The following is a 19,941-nucleotide window of genomic DNA, read 5'->3' on the forward strand; positions in this document are numbered from 1 at the left end:
TCCACTCATATTTTGTACAAAAAAAAACAATACTCACAAGTCATTCGAAAGGAGGGATACCACGCTGGTGATTCATTTACTCTCATTGTGGTATCCATGGCGATGGCGGGCGAGAGGGGAACCACTGAATAGTAAGCAAAGAGATAAAATGAGGATAAGGGAGAAAATGTGCCTCGTTGTACATTGAGGCATTGTTGCCACGTTACGGTCGTCAAGGAGACGCGGACCCATCATAACACGCGTTGCGGTGATGACATCACGGCACTCTTACCTCCTCCACTGCTGCTATGCATTCGCAATTTCAGCCGGCAGCCTTTTTTTCCTCCTTTTTTTCTTCTTCTTCTTGGCCTTATCTGCTATCCTCCCACCTCTTCCACCCACACGTGCACCAGGATTTTTGGAACATCACCGGTCATTTAACCCATTATTGTTTGTTGTCAGCAAAGCATTGCAGAGCTGTGATATATCGGAATTAAACACACACACATATATTTATAGACAGTAAAAGTGGCATGAAGTGTTTCTAACTCATTGGCTGCAAACTACTGCAAATGACCGAAAGTGTAAAATAAGTGCTTGAAAACTTGGGAAACAGCTCCCTCTTGTGGAGGAGATGAAGGCTTGCAATTGGATGAGACCAAATAACTCACTGTTGAAATTCGTACGTACAGGAATATATATATACATTTTCCCCAAATCCAGCACCAATCTGTGCGTCACATGACCAATCCCAGAAAAGAGGTGAGCCATAATTGGTCGTTACCTGAGCCCTTAGGCACTGTGATATCATTTTCACTCAACAAGTCAAAAGCGCTGCCTAAAAAACTAAGCTAAACTAAAGCTAAAAACAGTTGGATTTTGCTCCTTTACTTCATATTCCACAAAAACAATATTAATCCCATGTTGTGGTAAAAGATCAGAGACATTTTGTTACAAAGTTTACCAATTTATTTGGGATGGAATGGTTGGAAGATTAATTTTGTTCCAGATTTGCTTCATCATAAGAGATTAATCGGACCAAAGGGATGATGATGATGATGATGATGATGATGATTCTGTGACATTGGCTCAGATGGTGCAGGCCTGGAGCTTCTTGTCGGCCACCTTGAGGGCCACCCAGGTGTTGAGCATGGACGCCCTCAGCTTGCACCACACCAGGTGATTGGTCAGACCGAAGATCTGAGCTGCAAACTGAGCGGTTGCATCCGGGGAGAGGATCGTCGAACAGCCCAGACCTGTAGCGAAAGAGAAAGAAAGACTTTGAATGGGTGATTTCATCAATTATAATAAAAAAAAACTGAATAAAATCAAAAGTTGGACTCACCGCTTGGCATACGAAGGGAGGACCACACATCCTGGGAGCCCCAGTCAGACGTGATGGGCGGACAGTTGATGACGGGGTAAGCCGTATTACCCGACATCACGGGACCGAGGCCGTTGCTCCGGCCAGCCACCGCCACAAACACTGTGGGAACGCCATCTCCTGGTAAAAATAGGAGAACATTCTGATGACACATCTATCCATCAATCGAATTCAAAAATAATAATAACAATGAATATCAAAATCGAATTAATATGTTGAGGGACCAACCTTCGTATTCCGCTTTAATGCGCAGAGTCTCGTCCGGGCCTTTGTGCGCAGAGGTGACGCGCAGCACGCAAGGAATCCCGTAAGAGCCGCAGGCCTTCTTGATCTTCTCGCAGTGGGCCATGTCAGAAGTGGAGCCCATCAGGACCACCACCCTGCCATTGGCTTGGGACTCCAGCAACAGCTAGGCCAGGCGCAGCAGCATAAGGTACAGTTAGCGGCATTCATTTAGCCCCCAAAACTAAGCCTATGACCATATTTAGAAGTACCGTAGATATTTTTCAAGCCAAAACAATTCATTTCGGCTGACCTGCACTGATAAATGTATTTGTTTATGCGTAAGCAGTTTGGAGTTCACTCCAACATGATTGATTGGGAATGCCACCTACCAAAATTGATTAAAAAAAAGATACAAAGTTCAAATGCTTCTTCTGATAAGAAGACTAAAAAAAAAAGGATTTGGCGCACCTTGACCCTTTCGGAGACCCACTCAAAGTTTCTCTTCACCATTTGCATGGCCTCAGGGGTCACCTCTTTCAAGTCTCTGTAAACCTGGGGTGGGGGGTGGGGAATTCAAGTCAATGAGTTTGTTCAGATAAATGGAAAAAAATAAATAAAACGAGACAAACCTGCTTATCTTTCTGCTGGCTTCTGTCTCCGGCGGGCCACAGTCTCCACGAGTCGTTGTCGATCACATCGGCCAGAACAATCTCCTGAGTCTTCACGTTCACGCCAAACTCGATCTGGAAGCCAAGCAAAGCACATTTCAGAATCATTACTAGCGTACTTTGCCAGCAGGGGGCAGCAAGTGACACACACAAAAACAAATTGCTCACTCACACCAATTACATTTCTGGGAATTTTTTTTTTTAGTTTTTATTTTGACTTTTTAAAACGTCAATTATTTTTTTTAAAAGCCGTTTTTAGAGCAAGAAAAACGGTTTGTTTTAGCTTTCGTCGAGTGAAAAACTAACAAAAAAAGCCCCCTCACCCACAATAGATTACACAGCCAAAAATCTCACATGCACACCAAATCACCAAAACTCAATTGTCAAAAATTAAACAACACCCGCCCCCCCCCCCAAAAAAAACCTCCCACATCACAGGCATTCAAAAAAAATCATGCACATACTGTATGACCGCAGATAGACAGACAGACAGAGCCACCCACCTTCATATCAACCAACGTGCAGTTCTGCGTGGCCCAGGCCTTTTCGAGGATCTCGAAGATGGCCACAGTGCTGCGGTTCATTATGTCTACCTCGCAGCGGCCGATGCCGAGGCCAGCGGGGCAGAACTTGGCCTCCAGCAGCTGCTCCTCCGACCACTGCGGGTCATTGTTGGCGTCGTCCTGAAGAAGCCAAGCGGTATTTGCTTCATTCCATACACGTTTGGGGGGGGGGGGCAGAATACGAGCTGTGAATTCAGGATTTGACCCGAGCGAGGCTGGAGGCGTGTCCCGCATGGAATAAGTTTGATTCAACTGTCCCGGTCATATTTGCATAATACAAAACATGCCAAAATGTAAGATTTGCATTACATAAAGGGGGCGGGGCAGAAATGTTGATGTGGAAAATAAAATTCAAATGACAAGGGTCAAAGTGAAGTAACCGCATACAACTTGGTGAAAATTGTAAATCTTTGCGTTTGCTGACACATGAAAAAAAAATATAATTAACAATCGCAACTTTGTAGCTTGATGAAGTGCTGCCAACATGAATGAAAATACAATCACCGCTTTGGGGTGTATTCATGCTACATTTAAATGTTTTTATTTATTCTGTGATTAATTTAAAAAATAATTAAGAAAAACTTTGATTTTCTGGATAACTGGTTTTAATTTGCAGATCAACGCTCTGCATTGAAATATTTTACTTATTCATTTTAAAACATTTTTCTCCAACTATTCTCACTGCAAACTAATTATATATATAAAAAATTATTAATTATTTAATAATATCAATATTATTAATAATTAATTTATTAAAAATAAATTATATTAACTGCTTCCACCAGTGAAAATACGATCCTTGCTCACCTGCGCTTTGCACTTTGTGCAAGCTTGGAGCTTAACAAGTCGCCACACCCAAACTGCTCCTAGTCATCATGGTAACAAAAATCTCTACTTAGCATTGGCCAAGCAGTAGAATTCGGGTGAACAACTGCTTATTTGCATGTGACCCAACTGTGTGTGTTGTAGGTGCACTTCACTTCTTGCTCCTTGTGGAACTTGAACAAAAGCGCACCGGCGCAAGTGTTTTGAATTGCGCGGCGGACTCACTTTGAAGAACATCTCCATCTTCAGCGGGGAGAAGCGGTAGCCCTCTTTCACACCAGGGTTCCTCTTCAGGAACGAGCCGGTGGCAACCCTGCGACACACCCATTCGATGGGAATCATCTCACAGTGCGCCGCCACAAACGCCGTGTCTGAGTGCTGCCTCACGAAGGCAGTCTTGATGCCTGCAAGACATTTGGGGGCAGGTACAAAAAAAAAAATTAAAAGGACTGTCAAATGCTGAAATGAGAGCCAAGTGGGGGGGTTAACATCGTTTAACGTTCTGCTTCATTACAAGTCACAAGGTGCTCATGTGCAAGATTTGATGATTTCATGAGTTGCAGATGGGTTACAGTTAGACAATTAATTTAAGCGGCGTGACGAGTGACCCAAGAATTGGGCTAATGCAACGGCACATGACAACGTGAGTGTGGACTTTCAACACAGCAAAAAGTTAACAGAGCTCATCATAATCATTTACATGGTATCAAGTTAGTTACATTATCACTGAAAAAAAAACATGCATCATCCTTTTTTATACGCCTATAAATTTATAGAGATAAAAAAGTACGTTTTCTTTGTTTGTTGTTGATGATTACATTAAATTAAATAAAGTTGAGTTTAGGATAGTTATTGCCATTAAATTGCTCTATTTACTGCACCGGCGTTTGAGCACTGGCTGGAACTACTAATTTAGAGGCTTTTTTCCCCTGCATTTGCCAATCTAGCAGACAGCGTGTATGAATGTCGCTTTGTTGGTTTTCTTCACCGGATTGCTGCAACAGTTCAAACACGCAGCTCGTGGTTTTATTGGCGATGGCCGCTTTGCCCTCCATCTGGTCCTTCCTCACTGCATTCCCGGCAGTAATCTGGTCTTTGGACTGCACCAGAACCAATCCGGGCTCATCCACGATCTCGAAGATCTGCTTGGTCTTGCCCTCGTTCAGCTTCTGTCCGATGCTCAGCTCTAAAAAGACCACAAGAGAGAGGCCATCTTAAAAGGTGCGACTTTTTTTTCAATTGTTGCAAAATCCAAAATATTGTACTGTACCTTGTGTTGAAGTCATGTTTCTTTTCGACGCGCCGCGAAGCTAAACGACAAATAAAACAAATACAAACAAAAGTGTGAGCCACGCAAAAAAGTTGTCAAGCGAGGATGAGATCCGGAGGCGTGCACGCAGTGCAAGGCAGAAGACGGAAATAGAGCGTTTCATAAGTGCTCTGACAGCCAATCACAGCTCTCCACTCACTCAATTGAACCAATCACAAGAGCTGACATTTGTCACGTGGGTGGGAAGACGCCCCTACTCTAACGCTTGTCAAGAAGAGGCCAATTTTTTTTGGATTACATTATGAAACTTTCACAATGTTCTTCTTGTTAGTGACACAGCGAGACAATTCCCCCAACCTGCCGGCTCAACACTATTGATTTGCTCGATAGAGGTGATTTGTTGTCAAATTTATCTCACAGCCCGTCGAGATGCTTGATTGCGCCTTTTGAAGTTTAAGTCATGGCGCCGGTGTTACAAAACTGCTAACTTGTGATTATTTTAAGACAACGGTTGGCCTCGACGTGACGTGCTCTCACCTCTAACTGATTTTCTGCAATTTTAATGTGTTTTTAAATCGACCATGTCTTGTAAGAAACGCTCCTGTTTTTGCACGTGTTCTGGGAGCAAGAGCTGAGAGTTTTGCGCATGCGCAGATCACCCTTCGACCACTTGGAACAACACTACCAGAGCGGCCGTACCGGACGAGTGAGCAGGCAGCGGCGAGATGGAGTTCGAGGAGTCCGGTATCGGGGAAGAGTGCGGGGTATTCGGCTGTGTGGCGGCCGGAGAGTGGCCGACCCAGCTTGAGGTGGCTCAGGTGCTCACCCTGGGACTTGTGGCGTTGCAGCACAGGTAACGTAAACGGAAGCATCTCGGCGACGCTTTTCAAGTCACCCGAGGCACATGCGGTATTTAGGGTTAGAAAATCACCCACCCATCCCAAAATAAAAGAGCAATTTCGGTGTTATTTATTCACCGGTTTCTAACGGTGGCGTTCAAAATGAACAACGAGCTCCTATTAGCGAGCGTTGGCAAAAGTTTGTGCCGAGATGCGTTCAATGACCAACGCCAGTCGTCGTGTGACAATGATGTTAAATTTGGTTTGACATTCTTTACATTCTGGCTATTAAAGTCAAAGGTTGTTTGAGTAGCCAGAAATGTCAAGGAAAGAGTACGCTGTCCAAAGTTTTGACGGGGGCGCTACTAATCCGGATAGGTATTTTTTTTAAATGGAAAGAACAAAATCTCAAAAGAGATTCAAAACACTTTTTTAAATGTAAGGAATAGATAGCACCCGCAGATATTGGGGTAAAAATCTAAGGAGTAAAACTAAAAGCTAGGCTGGGAAAATCAACACTTCAGTTAAGGAGAGACCCAAAATTTCTACCTCCAGTATTTTTACTTTGTTACTTGGACACATCTGGTACCTTTCATTTAGAATATGATTTGCGCAAGTAAAAAGTATTCCTTCCAATAGGTACTCAAGTACTGAGTAACTGCTTATCTTATTTTTAAAGAGAGCGTGAACATAAAATGGATGAAAAAATATAACTCGGTAATATGTATACATGACAGTCAATATGGAGTGGAACGGTGACTCTGATGGTGATATTGTTTGCTTTTGCCTGAATAGTGGTGTTATTTTATTAAGTAACGAAAACATTTCGGAATGTCTTTTGATAACCAAATTATGTATTTAGCCATGAGTGACATCTACTCACCAGATTGCACGTCCATATTGTTCAGCGGCCACTTACACGGTGACCGTGTCACATATCCAAGATCTCGGTTGTACTTTAACCCATTTACGGCAAACAAACACTTCAATTTAACAAAACAACTCTGCAAAATCTGTACGTATATGTAATGTTTTCATGCTGTCACAGACGGGGTTGCTCTCAAATCTAAAATGGCGCATCCTACTATCTTTTGGTTGTTTTACCTCGTGACCCAAGAGTGGCTTAAAGTGGCTAAGAGCAAAAGTGAAGGATTTTTCATATCCTTATTCAGATTATTATTGTTATCTTTGTATTTATTTTTGATGCTGGTCACCAGCCGTATCCCACTCGAACAGATTCGCTCCTGCACTGAGCAGCAGCAGACTCACTTCAGCTTCACGTTGGGAACAAAACAAAAGGCCATCTGTCTTAAGGTGACCGTGACATGTTAGATAAAGTGAGACAAACAATCGCGGTTCACGATACCTGCTACCATAGCCGAATGATGTTTTGTTTCGTTTTGTTTTTTCAGCGGGGGCACTATGAAAGAACAATTTGTCACTGCTTTAGTGATGTTTGGCAGATCAAAAGTAAGTGAAGGATGAGAAGAAATACTTTCTACGACCCCACTGCTTGTAGAAAGTAACTAGCATCATGCAGGCCAACGACACTGGTTGTGTCAATTGTAAATTTTAGCTAATTTTAGCTAAAAACTGGATGGCTAAATAAAATGGACAATAATAATCATGTACAGTGGTACCCGTACTTATGAAATTAATTGGTTCTGGAAGACATTTCTTCACTTGAAAATGTTCCAAGTAGAGACGCTGTTCGTAGCTAAAGGGACAGCAGCTAGAAGTATGTTGCGTTCATGAAAGTCGGAGATGCAAGCAGCATACTGTTTTTTTTCTTATCTTTCGTGACGAGAGGCAATATTTTCCTGTCGAGGCGTTTCGGAACTTGAAAATTTCGTATGAAGAAGTTGGTAAGTCGCTGTATGCGTCTACGTGTAAACTAAATGTGGACAATGTAAATGCGAACAACAAATACGTAAATTTGCTGAAAAGGTGGACGATGACAAGCTTGTCATTTTTGGCCAATGTTAGCGTTCAACGAGCACGTCGTTCAGTGAGCTCACTTTGCATCTGGGTTCAGTTAGCAAGCTGTTTTTAAAATGTCTCTCGAAAGACTGAACGCTTTAATATCAATTGCCATTCCCATTCGACCGAGTTGACTTAAGCTTGACAACACCCAACTCCACACAAATGACGATGAAAATGACAAAAATGTTAAGTGTACCCAATTAAAACAAGTCTTTCTTCTAATATTTTGCACTAAAACTAGTCTGACATTTTTTCCCCCCCGCCACAAGTTGCTTACGTCAATATTTCGAAGCTTAGTGCATGACCAACATATGTTGACATATCCTATGCTGTGAAAACATTTTAACACCCTCGGCTTTGTGGCTCACAAAGCATATAGAGGGTGCTGTGAATTTGTGTTTTTATGAACAGACGCTCCCGTATCCGAACCTCGGTTCTTCCCAATTTAATGAACTACTCCGGCGACTGTTTCCCGAGCAAATGTGTCATGTCGGCGGCCATCACACCCGTTTTTAAATCTGGAACAGGAGGTGCGTGTATTCTACTTTAAAACATACAGCGGCTTTTTCTTAACAAACATGTTTTGATGTAGACTACAGGATTTGCAAATGTGTACGGTGCATAAGTAGTAGAACTTTGTTAAAAAAAAAAAGTGTTCTGCTCATGGGCTTTGTGCCAGCCGTACTAGCATGAATGGAATGTTTCCCTATAATTGGGAGTAGGTGGAGGAACTGACAACCCCGTAGCCCATTAGCAGTATTGCATGCATTGCATACAATACTGTATGCAATACTACAATACTACAATACATACAATGCAAAAAAACAATAAGTCCTCTGAAAAACGGTTTTACAAAATGGCTGCCGTTGGGAAATGCGTTCCCTACACTCACTCGGTGAAATGTCACCTACCCGGTAACTCCGCCACGGTCACGTGATAGCAATTTCACACATGGTTGTAATCATATTAGTTTGATCCGTACTTCCCAGAGTAGTGACCGTGTACTGTGTGACCTTCCGCGGATGAAGTGAACGTGGCATTCTCAATACGATTAACCCTTTCAGGGACCCAGCGGTTACTACCGTGGACAACTTTAGTCGTGTTATCAGGTGACGAGGTGCATGAAAGGGTTAATGAGAGTTACCTGCGTCTGTGGGGGTGCATCTTGGTCGGCCATCGAGCAGACCGAAAGGACTTCTATGATCGGAACGTGAGTCTGCTCTTCTTTAAAGTTCACACCGTCTGCAATTTTTTTCTCTGGTGTCAGTAGAGCGCCTATGGTGGGGGCGAAAAAACAAAGACAAAAGAATGAAACCCTCCCCTCTCCTATTTTTTTTTGCAAAAGGTTTCTTTCAGTGGTTGTGTCATGAGTCTGGCCTTTTGTCCGCGGTGACAAACGTCGCACTATCCGCCCTCATTTCATTAAGAGGCAAAATCATGGGACTCGGGAGGGAGCGAGTCGACCGGTCGGGAATTACAAAGGCTTGTGGCTGTCATGTGAAGTCATTATGCAATCATTGGACACATTTTCCAACCTTCATCGTCCGCCTTCCTCTTCCTCCCCCGGCCGGTCGACCAAGTGTCACCGTGCGCGAAGCTGCTTTCACAGCATCCTGCAAAAAACACAAAATAAAAGATTGAGAAGGCAGGTTTTTTTGCAAGCCAAAATGCTCAACTAACTTCATCGATCTTGAATAAGTTCCCTATTTTCCATAAAGCACGCTCTTGTGAATTTTGACACATTGTGATGTCACAATTGACGTAATCTATTACCGTATTTTCCGCACTAAATGGCACGCCTAAAAGCCTTCCATTTTCTTCAAAGCTCACCGCGTGCCTTAAAATCTGATGTGCCTTGTGCTATGGTCATTACGGTAATATTTCAACCCCAAAATGGCTCCTCGCTCGAGACATGCTGACAACGCCGAGTTTGAACTTAAGGCGATCGGGTTACGCAGTTGAAGACGGAAATAGAGCAGCGGCAAGAGAGTTCAACGTTTACGAGTCAATATTATGACTTTTGCTTAAGTGAACTGTGTCGCTGCTATATGAAATAAGTTTTACTGACATCTGATCGCTCTGTTGGTGTTAACTTGAGCGTAGCTCCATCTAGTGGATGCATTGTAGATTGCGTCTTATAAAACGGTGCGCCCAATGTCTCATCTCATCTTCCATACCGCTTGATCCTCACTAGGGTCGCGGGGGGTGCTGGAGCCCATCCCAGCCGTCTCCGGGCAGTAGGCGGGGGACACCCTGAATCGGTTGCCAGTCAATCGCAGGGCACACATAGACGAACAACCATCCCAATGTATGGAGAGAAAAAAATCACAAAATCGGCCAAGCTTTGTTTTTGGTTTGACACGATAGCGTTTCTGTGTAGACCAGCGCTCACTTGAAAATGGCGCACGTTAGCCGATCTCAGCTTAGTTCACCGTGTTTTCCACAACAAAATGGACAAGTTTGGCTTCGTGATGAAGTGCTGCCTCAGTGGGTGAAAATACAATGAATATTTTTATTTTTTTTTCCCGTCCAATATTATTTCCGATATTTGGCAAAATAAAATTCTGGTAACTGTCCACTTAATTTAACAAAACGCATTATGAGTAAAATAATGTGGGTTTTTTTGGGGGGTCCCTTAACACTTATTATAGCGAGATGAATTACAGACGGAATATTTGACAGTTTTACAATACTTCATTAGTATTTAATTTTAGGAATGGAGAAAAATCGTCCGGAATCGACCTAATTTGTGCCTATTTTTATGTATTTATTTTGGAGGGGTGCTATTCGTTTAATGTTATGTTTTCATGTGTAAAATAAAAAAAAAACTCGTATGTCGTTGAAGGTGCGCCTCATAATCAAGTGCGCCTTTCGATGTGGAAAATACGCTAAGCTAAGATCGCCTCACATGCGCCATTTTCAAGTGAGCGCTCGCCTAGAGATACGCTATCATGTCAAAGCCAAAAACAAAAGCAGATTTGTTTTTGACCATGTGGCGCATGCAGCAAATGCATGCGGCACGACGACCAAGTGCTGCCCCCAACAGTGAAAGTAAATGTGATTTTTCTTATTTTTTTTAACTGTCTTTATTAGATATATCCCAAGATATATTGACTAATTAAACCAGGGGTGGGCAAACTACGGCCTGCGGGCTAAATCCGGCCCGTTGGTCTTTTTAATCCGGCCCACCGAAGGTTGGTACACAATTTAAGGTCCGATGTCAATGACTGCATTCATTTCATTTGGACTTGTAATGACAGGCATTTCGACGCCAGGTGGCACAGTTACTTGAAGTTGCAGAGCATTGGGAGGAAGGGGGAGACGATACGGAAGCCCGCAGTAGCGCCAAGTCAAGCAAATCCCGTTCGATACGACGGAATAATGTACTCTTAGTCTGAAAAACGTGCCAAACAATGCAAAATATTGCTTTTTAAATAAATAAATCCAATTAATATTATGTCGAATTTAGTTCACCCTTTTGATCCGGCCCTCCATAATATTTTCTGGTTCTCATGTGGCCCTATGCAAAAAGTAATTGCCCACCCCTGAATTAAATGAGGGCGGCCCGGTAGTCCAGTGGTTAGCGCGTCGGCTTCACAGTGCAGAGGTACCGGGTTCGATTCCAGCTCCGGCCTCCCTGTGCGGAGTTTGCATGTTCTCCCCGGGCCTGCGTGGGTTTTCTTCGGGTGCTCCGGTTTCCTCCCACATTCCAAAAACATGCATGGCAGGCTGATTGGACGCTCTAAATTGTCCCTAGGTGTGAATGTGAGCGTGGATGGTTGTTAGTCTCTGTGTGCCCTGCGATTGGCTGGCAACTGAATCAGGGTGTCCCCCGCCTACTGCCCGAAGACGGCTGGGATAGGCTCCAGCACCCCCCGCGACCCCAGTGAGGATTAAGCGGTTCGGAAAATGGATGGATGGATGAATTAAATGAATTCAAGTTCAAAACAAACAGGAAGTAAAGGTGTACCTGTAGTAACGTCCGGTGGGTGCCACTGGTCCAAGTGATGACCACTTCCTGTTTTCATCCCTTGTTCTTCCGGCGGCATCTTTGCGAGGTGCACCGGTGACGCCGACTCGTCGCAACATCTCCCTTCCTCCGCCTCGCTCATGGCGTGAGCGTCGGCCTCCGGCGCAGCACTCGGGCGCGAGTCGCCGCGGCGGTCCGCCCACGAGCCCCTGGCCCTGCGATTCATAATGGCGTCCACCTCGCCGTAGTACCTCATGAGGCGCTTGGGGTCGGCCTCGTCCGTCCTGCCCTTCTGCAGCGAGCGGTAGAGGTACTTGAGGTTCTTGTACTTGGTGTGGCACTGCTTCCAGTCGCGCTCGATGCCCTGCTGCATCAGCCGGTTGGAGATCTGCGTAAAGACGTCCCGCTTTCTGGTGGAGCTCTCCAGCTGCCGCCGCACCCGCTCGTCGGACCACACCCGAATGAGCGCTCGCACCTCCTGGTCGCTCCAGTTGCGACCCGTGTCCGACACGGTGACCACGTGCAGCTGGTCGGCGGCCGACGGCTCGGCCGCTGTTTGAATCGACACCCGCAAGGGAATGAACGAAAGGGAGCCAAGATCGGCATCGATCGTCAGGCGTTTTTACCTCGTCCTCTCCATTTGGAATCCATGTCGCTGTCCACGTCGTAATGGTCGCTGTTGTCATCTGACGGCGCAGGAAACGACATTTAATCGTACGTGCTCATTTTTCAAGTTACATTCAATCATCACAAGGATTATAACGAATTCCTGCTGTTTTGAAACACTTCTGATACTCAATTTGAATGAATATCAAGTTTTATAAAGGATCGTCGGAGATAGGCACTCAGATATAACGACAAGACACTTCTGGCTACCAACAATAGGCACTCTATTGGTCCCACACAGAAATGATAACACAGTTCAAACAAGTTGTATGAAGCTAAAGATGATATACTCTTACCGTATGCCAGTAGGATGGAGAGCCAACATCCTCAGCAGAGTGAGCTTCGATACTCGCTGGGCGTCCGTACGCTACCCACAGCAGACTCTACTGAGGAGCATCGCTCCCCTCCTTTTATCCTCTAAAGTGTGTGCGTCGGGAGGGGTGAGTGGCCATTCTCATCTCTCCCTACGCCACACTGTTTGTTGTGTAACCAAGTGGCATTGATCACAATCAAGTTTCGACAATTCAAAGCAAAGCAGACTATGAAGTCATCAAAGCAGGTTCAAGAGTCCATCTCTGAAGTCGCTTAGCCAAGCAAGTTACCAAGTCATGCAATCATCTCAAAGCAGGTTCAAGAGTTTTTCACTGAGAAGATATACATTGATTAAAGAAAACATCACAAAATATCTTAATATACCACCGAGTTTCTCCGCCGTGACTTGGTAGCTCGGTTGTTTTGGCGGGTTTGTGTTTTGTGTGCCTGCTGCGTGCGCCGCATGCACAGATCTGCGACGCTAATTGACAAATGGAATTGAGTGGCTTGATGGTGGGAGTTTCGCCTCCACATGTTGAACTAAACAAAGTGCACTTTGGTGCCCAGGGGGATGAAGTGCTGCATCTCCAGATGAAAATACGATTAATTTGCATTACTAATTGACAAGCGTAAATCTTTGGCTTTGTGATGAAGTGCTGCCTTGGTGGGTGAAAATTTTGACTTTTTTTTTTTTAAGTCCGTCATTTTCTGATATTTGCAGAATAAAATTAATTTCCAATTAATTAAAAAAATATATTGAGTAAAATAACTTTTTTTAGGGTGTCCCTTAACACTTTTAAAATGTTATGAATTATAGACAGAATATTTTACTATTTTACAATACTAAATTAGTATCTAACTTTAGGAATCGAGAAAAATAGTACGCAATTTACCTAATTTGTGCCTATTTTTATTTGTTTGTGGGGGGTGCGCTATTAGTTTTGTTTTCAACTGTAACATTAAAAAAAATGTCACCGTCCCGTTAGCTCGCTCAAGTCACGTCAGACGTAAAGAACAAGGCGCACGTACAATCGTCAGTCTTGACGATGACCTCACTTTCGCAAGCCGCTGGCGTTTTCTCCCCATCGTACAACCTGCTCTTCATCCCCAGAGAGCCCTCCTCCGGGCCGCCGCCCAGCAGAATGGCCTCCACCTCGTGGAAAAACTTCATGTACTTGCCCGGGCTGCCGCTGCGGCCGGCGCGGGCCGCGTGGGTGCTCTTGGCCATCTTGTAGTCGTACTTGAGGTTCTTGTATTTGGTGCGGCACTGTTTCCAGTTGCGCACCACGCCGAAGGTGCGCTGCATCTGGCTGGAGATCTCTTGGAAGATGTACTTGTTGTGTAGCGTGCTCTTGAGGCTCTCGCGGACGCGCCGGTCGGCCCAGACGCACAGCAGCGCTCGGACCTCCTCGTCCGTCCAGTGGCGGCCTTCCTCCACCCCAAGTAGGGCCCCTTGAACCTGGACGCCTGTTTTTCAACATTATGGAAGGAAGGGCATGACCTCTGCCATAGATAAGGAGCTAAATATCTTTTTTTTTTTAAATGGACAATGTAGGAAGGCTGAGTTGGGTACACTCTAAAACGGAAATTTTTGTTGGTTTTTTTTTTTTTTTTTTGCATTGCACATCTAACCTGTTTTTCACCATATAAAGGTGTCAAAAGTAATCTATTCATCCACAGTTCATCAAACTCATCGACAACTATTGTACTAATCAAGTCATCATTTTAGAACCATTGTTTGACTTTTCTATTTTTCTAAATTATATACAAATCGAAGGAGTTCACCCTCTCAACTGTAATTACTATTCTCTGATTTCTATCTACAGCAAATTTGAAACCAGAGACGGCTTGATGTGTCCCGTAATGTATTTTAGTCGCAGACTTTAAAAAAATGTCTATTATAATTTTTTATTTTTTTTTTAATTGCGATAATGATCATGACCTAAAAAGTTCAATGGTGTCAGCCGTCCACCATCCAAGTTCTGATTTTCGTGGAGTGTTTTTTTCCGATTTATTTTTGGGGCGTGGCTAAAATGGTGCCCCACGACACACGGTGTCGTTTGGCATTAGCGGACTCGGAAACTGACGCAACAGCAAGCGAGGATGTGACTCCACGGACGAGCCCGTTCGCGTATACGCCGACTGAGGGTGGCGCCGATTAGCTTGCGGGCTAGCTGCTGGCTAGCGCCTTGCGTCGTGCGCTCGGAAGCCCCGTTGCGACTCGATGCGATATATTCCAGTGATTGGCCACATGGTATTTGCGACATGCGACTTTGTAGGCGTGCGAATTATCCGTAGGCGTCCTGGGATTTGATTGGCCCATGACAGTTGAGCGGGGTGTGGCTTCAGCGCACCGAGCGGACACGCCCACTGACTTTGAGAGGGTAAACAATGGCTTGAATTTTAAAGCCTCATTTTTCACACTTGCTGATTTTTTTTTTTTTTTAATCAAATCAAATTTACCATTTTCACTTATAGGGACTTTAATATATGTAATGATGTACATTTCCCCCCCCTAATTGTAACAACAGACAGCAGTTTATTAAAACAAATGCAGTGTCATGCTTTAAATATATTTGGCATCATTTTTGGAGAGCAATAACTGAGCGTAGCATGTTGGCGTGGCCCTCAACGAGCATTCCACTTTGTCCCATTTGGAAAACGAATTGCCCACCCCTCCCGCTCTGAAGTTTTACCTTCGGGTGCTGAGGAGGTGTAGCCGCCTCTCTGATGTGCCCCCACCTCCTCCATTGTCGCGTCTGGCCGAGGCCTCCTGTCGCTTTCAAGGCCCGGGCGGTTCTTCCAGCCACGTTCGACGCTGAGCCTCCTCAGACTTTCACCCGAGACCAAGCTCAAATGTGACTCTGCTCTGAGCCTCGTGCTGAGCCGCCACCGCCTCGTCCCTCCCCCACACCAGAGCCAGCTCACCCCCCTCCACCTTCCTTCCAGTGCCTTTTTCGAGCTGACGTGGAAACGCTTTCCCCACCCCCCACCCTCAATCCGTCTGGCTCTGCTGCTCAGTTCCCTAGGCAACCAGGCGCTTAAACCCGAAAGCAACGCCCCCCTCACAGGAAAGCAGTCTCACCACTGGCTTAAGCTACGTACCGAGCGGGAGGGGCCGAGTGTAATCTGAGAAGCAGCTTGGTAAATAGACTGCGACCCGCAACAAGGCAACAACTCCTCCCGCCCTGACCCCTTTTGAGATTTTCCTTGCCGCTTGACGAAACCTGTCTGGTTTGCCTGCAGGCCTTGCAGATATGACGCACTTGGATGCATGTTGAATCTTGCAAAAAGAGAAGACGGGCCTTGATTACATTTACAAGTGAAACGTAGACGGTGATAGCGTTTTTAGTCTCTGCGTTAAATTACTCGATGCAAGTTACCGTCACGGTTTTATTTTCCGTTTTCGTTGACCCGTGCGATTGTGCCTCCTCAGGGGTCAGGAAAGTGCAGGGGTTGTTACAAGTGATGGCGCCAGTCCGCCAACATACACGACCCTCAAGGTGAACACAAATTCTCTCTCAACAGATTTTTAACGTCCAGCGATTCCATCGCTTTCCTATGACGGCTCGCGGGCGATTTCATTTTCAGGGAATGGGCTTGGTCAGCACCGCTTTCTCCGCCGAGGCGCTCCTCAAGCTGCGCTACGGCAACCTGGGCATCTGTCACACGCGCTATTCCACCACCGGCATGTCGGAGCTGCAGAACTGCCAGCCCTTTGTGGTGGACACGCTGCACGGCCAGATAGCGGTGGCGCACAACGGGGAGCTGGTCAACGCGCACGCCCTGCGGAAAAAGGTTGGAGAGGACGCTTGGGGAATTTGAATGCGAGGGGGGCGGGGCTTGCACTGTACTGAGTTGTTTGTTTGGCGCGCAGGTGATGCGTCACGGCGTAGGCCTCTCCACCAGCTCGGATAGCGAGCTCATCACCCAGCTGCTGGCCTTTACGCCGCCCACGGAGGAGCTGGACGCGCCCAACTGGGTCGCCAGGTTTGTCCTGAAATCACCCCCGACCCCCCACCCTCCCCAGCGATGAAATTAAAGTCTTCCAATGGCTTTGTAGGATTAAGAATCTGATGACGGAGACGCCGACGTCGTACTCGCTGTTGGTGATGTTCAAAGACGTCATTTACGCCGTGCGGGACCCTTACGGGAACAGACCCCTCTGCATCGGGCGCGTCGTTCCCGTCTCCAAACTGCACAAATCAGGTAGCCGCCCCCGTCGTCAAGTTCAAGCGATAGCAAATGTTGTTGGGGAAAAAAAAATAATGATGCAAATTGTCACATTCATTCATTCATTCATCTTCCGAGCCGCTTGATCCTCACTAGGGTCGCGGGGGGTGCTGGAGCCTATCCCAGCTGTCTACGGGCAGTAGGCGGGGGACACCCTGAATCGGTCGCCAGCCAATCGCAGGGCACACAGAAATGAACAACCATTCGCACTCACACTCACACCTAGGGACAATTTAGAGTGTTCAATCAGCCTGCCACACGTTTTTGGAATGTGGGAGGAAACCGGCGCACCCGGAGAAAACCCACGCAGGCCCGGGGAGAACATGCAAACTCCACACAGGGAGGCTGGAGCTGGAATCGAACCCGGTACCTCTGCACTGTGAAGCCAACGTGCTAACCACTGGACTACCGGGCCACCCTATTGTCACATTTGTTTCTTAAAAAAAAGAAGACAATTTATCGATGTTGAATCTTCTTAAAGGGACAAATGATGAATGTTTCACTTTTCAAAGAAGACAACCTATTGATGTTGCACTTTGTTCAAAAGAAGACGATCTAAAAGAAGAAAAAAAAAATACTGACTGCAATTTCCTGGCAATTAGGTTCGAGCTCAGGTGTCAAACTCGAGGCCCGGGGGCCAGATGTGGCCCGTCACATCATTTTAAGAGGCCCTCGAAAGCAAATAAAAGATGACAACTTCCATCATGTTGGCTCAAATCTGCGCCAAAATTTCAAATTTTCATATGTAGCAAATCAGTGACATATTGTAAGCAAACCCCTCATTACAGTTACTCAAACGTTACTTGAACAAAATGTTATTCTTGACTTCTTTGTATAGTTTCAGTCATAACGGCCTTCAGTCATAATTGTTTTCTCATCATGCTCTTGATTGGCTCTCAGGTGGCGGGGAGTCGGACACCGAGGGCTGGGTCGTGTCCTCGGAGTCGTGCAGCTTCCAGTCCATCGGCGCCAAGTACGTCTTTTGTCGACACCGCTTGAAATGTTGAACGCATTCCCTCCTCTGACTGACCACAACACCCCCCCCGTCTCTCTCTCTCTCTCTCTTGACCCTCAGGTATTACAGGGAGGTCCTCCCGGGAGAGATTGTCCAGATATCCCGACACGGTGTGAAGTCTTTGAGTGTGGTGCCACGTCGCGAGGGGGACCTCCCCGCCTTCTGCATATTTGAATATGTTTACTTTGCCAGACCTGACTCCATTTTTGAAGGTTAGTGCTTACACTGTGCTGCTTTTGTACCTTTTCGCGTGACTGCGGCCGCTGCATCGCTGGGCTACTGGGCAGAGATAGATGAATTCCTCCAGTGGCTGCCATTTTAAAAAAATGAGAACCTCCTGAGTGGCAGCCAATTGAAAGCATTTGGAATGGTCTTTCAAGGTCTGCTGTGTTTTTATGACTATGTCAACAAAACCAACCAAACTTTTCTCTGCCTGCGGCCGCAAAAAAAAAAGTTGACGGCGATTGACGTCAATGGCGCTCTCTGTTAGGAGTCACCCCACCCCACATGAATGTTAGCTAGCATTAAAGCATGCATGTCCCAAAATGTCTGTCCGTGGGATGGCATGTAATCAGAGACTGTTTATGCAACAGGGCAGATGGTCTATACCGTCAGACAGCGTTGCGGCCGACAATTGGCCATCGAGGCGCCGACGGACGCCGACGTGGTCAGCACCGTGCCGGAGTCGGCTACGCCCGCCGCGCTGGGTTACGCTCAGCAGGTCCGCCAGAAACCGAATCTCCAACCAAACCGCCAAGTTCTCTCCTCAATTCTAAACTCACCCCCCCCCCCCCCCCCCCCCCCCCGCAGTCTGGCCTCCCCTACATCGAAGTTTTGTGCAAGAACCGCTACGTGGGGAGAACCTTCATCCAGCCCAACACCCGCCTGAGGCAGCTGGGCGTTGCCAAAAAGTTTGGCGCCCTGACGGACAACTTTGCGGGCAAGCGGGTCGTGTTGATTGACGACTCGATCGTCAGGGGCAACACCATCTCGCCCATCATTAAACTCCTGAAGGAGGCGGGCGCCACAGAGGTTTGTTCGACTCTTCGTTCCTCATTACTACCCGATGACCATAAAATTCTATCGAGGGTGTTAACCCTGACTTATGAGTGACCCACTTTATGACTTTTCGATATGCAAGATACTTCTGCAGATTTTTTTTGTTTTTTTTTTTTTGCTTTAACCTGCAAGCAAAAATTAAAGACATGAGTGCTATGCAGTGGCGGCAAACTCGACTCACTTTTTATTAGTCCGTTAAATTTTAGCTGCGATTCCGGTGCATTGAGCCGCACTCCTCTGTGACAGGTCCACATCAGAGTTGCTTCTCCTCCCATCAAGTTCCCGTGTTACATGGGCATCAACATTCCCACGAAAGAGGAACTCATCGCCAACAAGCCCGAGTTCCAGGACATCGCCGGATACATCGGTACGGACCGATCAGCCCACTTAGCGTTTGACATCCGATGACTATATTGCGCGTTGAATGTGTTGCGTTCAAGGTGCCGACAGCGTGCAGTACCTGACGGTAGAAGGCCTGGTGACGGCGGTCCAAAAAGGGATCGCGTCCACGCAGGGCGACAAAATGATCGACTCCACTTACAAGTCGGGCGGCAGCGTCGGCCACTGCACCGCATGTCTGACTGGAAAGTACCCAGTGGAACTGGAGTGGTGACCTGCCATCTAACAGTCAAAACCTTACACGTTACAGCAGCGGAGTGCCTCGACTGAACTCTCGTAGTTGATGAATCTGTTATGTAAATATATTCCATTACAACACTTCAGTTCAGCCAATTTTATATGACCGTATTTGTTACATTAAAAAAAAATATATTAATACGCACAAACCACCGACCAAAGATTTAGTTTGTGTTTTTTTTCTTAAATAAGAACACTTGAGTTTTGTACTAATAGCGAGCGACTGTGTACAGTGTCGCGGTGGTCCTGAATATGCGATATTAACATGCGGTTTTCTTTCGCTGGAAAATAAACATTGACTGAATTCACCAGGA

General features: G+C 46.0%; 2 protein-coding genes across 6 annotated transcripts; one reads left to right on the top strand and one right to left on the bottom strand.

Annotated features, from left to right (window-relative positions):
- Nucleotides 1–925: 925 nt before the first annotated feature.
- paics (phosphoribosylaminoimidazole carboxylase, phosphoribosylaminoimidazole succinocarboxamide synthetase) lies at nt 926–15,594 on the bottom strand. Of its 4 annotated transcripts, XM_052074128.1 has the most exons (16): nt 15,381–15,593; nt 13,714–14,151; nt 12,333–12,392; nt 12,182–12,258; nt 11,707–12,094; nt 9,272–9,349; nt 8,881–9,011; nt 4,915–4,954; nt 4,633–4,830; nt 3,870–4,048; nt 2,760–2,939; nt 2,218–2,331; nt 2,057–2,140; nt 1,592–1,772; nt 1,325–1,483; nt 926–1,235 (listed from the first exon to the last, which is right to left on the bottom strand). In XM_052074128.1, exons 1-16 carry the CDS (start codon nt 15,433–15,435, stop codon nt 1,069–1,071), a joined length of 2,529 nt encoding a protein of 842 aa, XP_051930088.1. In that variant the 5' UTR covers nt 15,436–15,593; the 3' UTR covers nt 926–1,068. The 4 variants fall into 4 exon arrangements, with proteins under 4 accessions (XP_051930088.1, XP_051930086.1, XP_051930085.1 ...); XM_052074126.1 differs by having other exon boundaries at nt 11,707–12,258; nt 13,741–14,151; nt 15,381–15,594; XM_052074125.1 differs by having other exon boundaries at nt 11,707–12,258; nt 15,381–15,594.
- ppat (phosphoribosyl pyrophosphate amidotransferase) lies at nt 5,611–19,936 on the top strand. Of its 2 annotated transcripts, none has more exons than XM_052074131.1 (11): nt 5,611–5,767; nt 16,121–16,187; nt 16,276–16,482; nt 16,562–16,674; nt 16,748–16,893; nt 17,818–17,890; nt 17,993–18,144; nt 18,526–18,653; nt 18,743–18,964; nt 19,238–19,358; nt 19,432–19,936. In XM_052074131.1, the coding sequence occupies exons 1-11, from the start codon at nt 5,640–5,642 to the stop codon at nt 19,602–19,604; spliced, it is 1,530 nt and encodes a 509-aa protein (XP_051930091.1). In that variant the 5' UTR covers nt 5,611–5,639; the 3' UTR covers nt 19,605–19,936. The 2 variants fall into 2 exon arrangements, with proteins under 2 accessions (XP_051930091.1, XP_051930092.1); XM_052074132.1 differs by lacking the exon at nt 5,611–5,767 and adding an exon at nt 15,857–16,020.
- The last annotated feature ends 5 nt before the right edge of the window (nt 19,937–19,941 follow it).

Source organism: Hippocampus zosterae, chromosome 8 (genome assembly GCF_025434085.1).
Source record: "Hippocampus zosterae strain Florida chromosome 8, ASM2543408v3, whole genome shotgun sequence".
NCBI lineage: Eukaryota > Metazoa > Chordata > Actinopteri > Syngnathiformes > Syngnathidae > Hippocampus > Hippocampus zosterae.

Coding starts and splice junctions, on each gene's coding strand:
- ppat (XM_052074131.1), top strand. CDS start 5,640: ATGGAGTTCGAGGAGTCCGGTATCGGGGAAGAGTGCGGGGTATTCGGC. Junction 16,483..16,561: donor CGCACGCCCTGCGGAAAAAG/GTTGGAGAGGAC, acceptor TTTGGCGCGCAG/GTGATGCGTCACGGCGTAGG. Junction 16,675..16,747: donor GCGCCCAACTGGGTCGCCAG/GTTTGTCCTGAA, acceptor ATGGCTTTGTAG/GATTAAGAATCTGATGACGG.
- paics (XM_052074125.1), bottom strand. CDS start 15,435: ATGGAGGAGGTGGGGGCACATCAGAGAGGCGGCTACACCTCCTCAGCA. Junction 4,831..4,914: donor AAACATGACTTCAACACAAG/GTACAGTACAAT, acceptor TGGTCTTTTTAG/AGCTGAGCATCGGACAGAAG. Junction 4,049..4,632: donor TGAACTGTTGCAGCAATCCG/GTGAAGAAAACC, acceptor AATGTCTTGCAG/GCATCAAGACTGCCTTCGTG.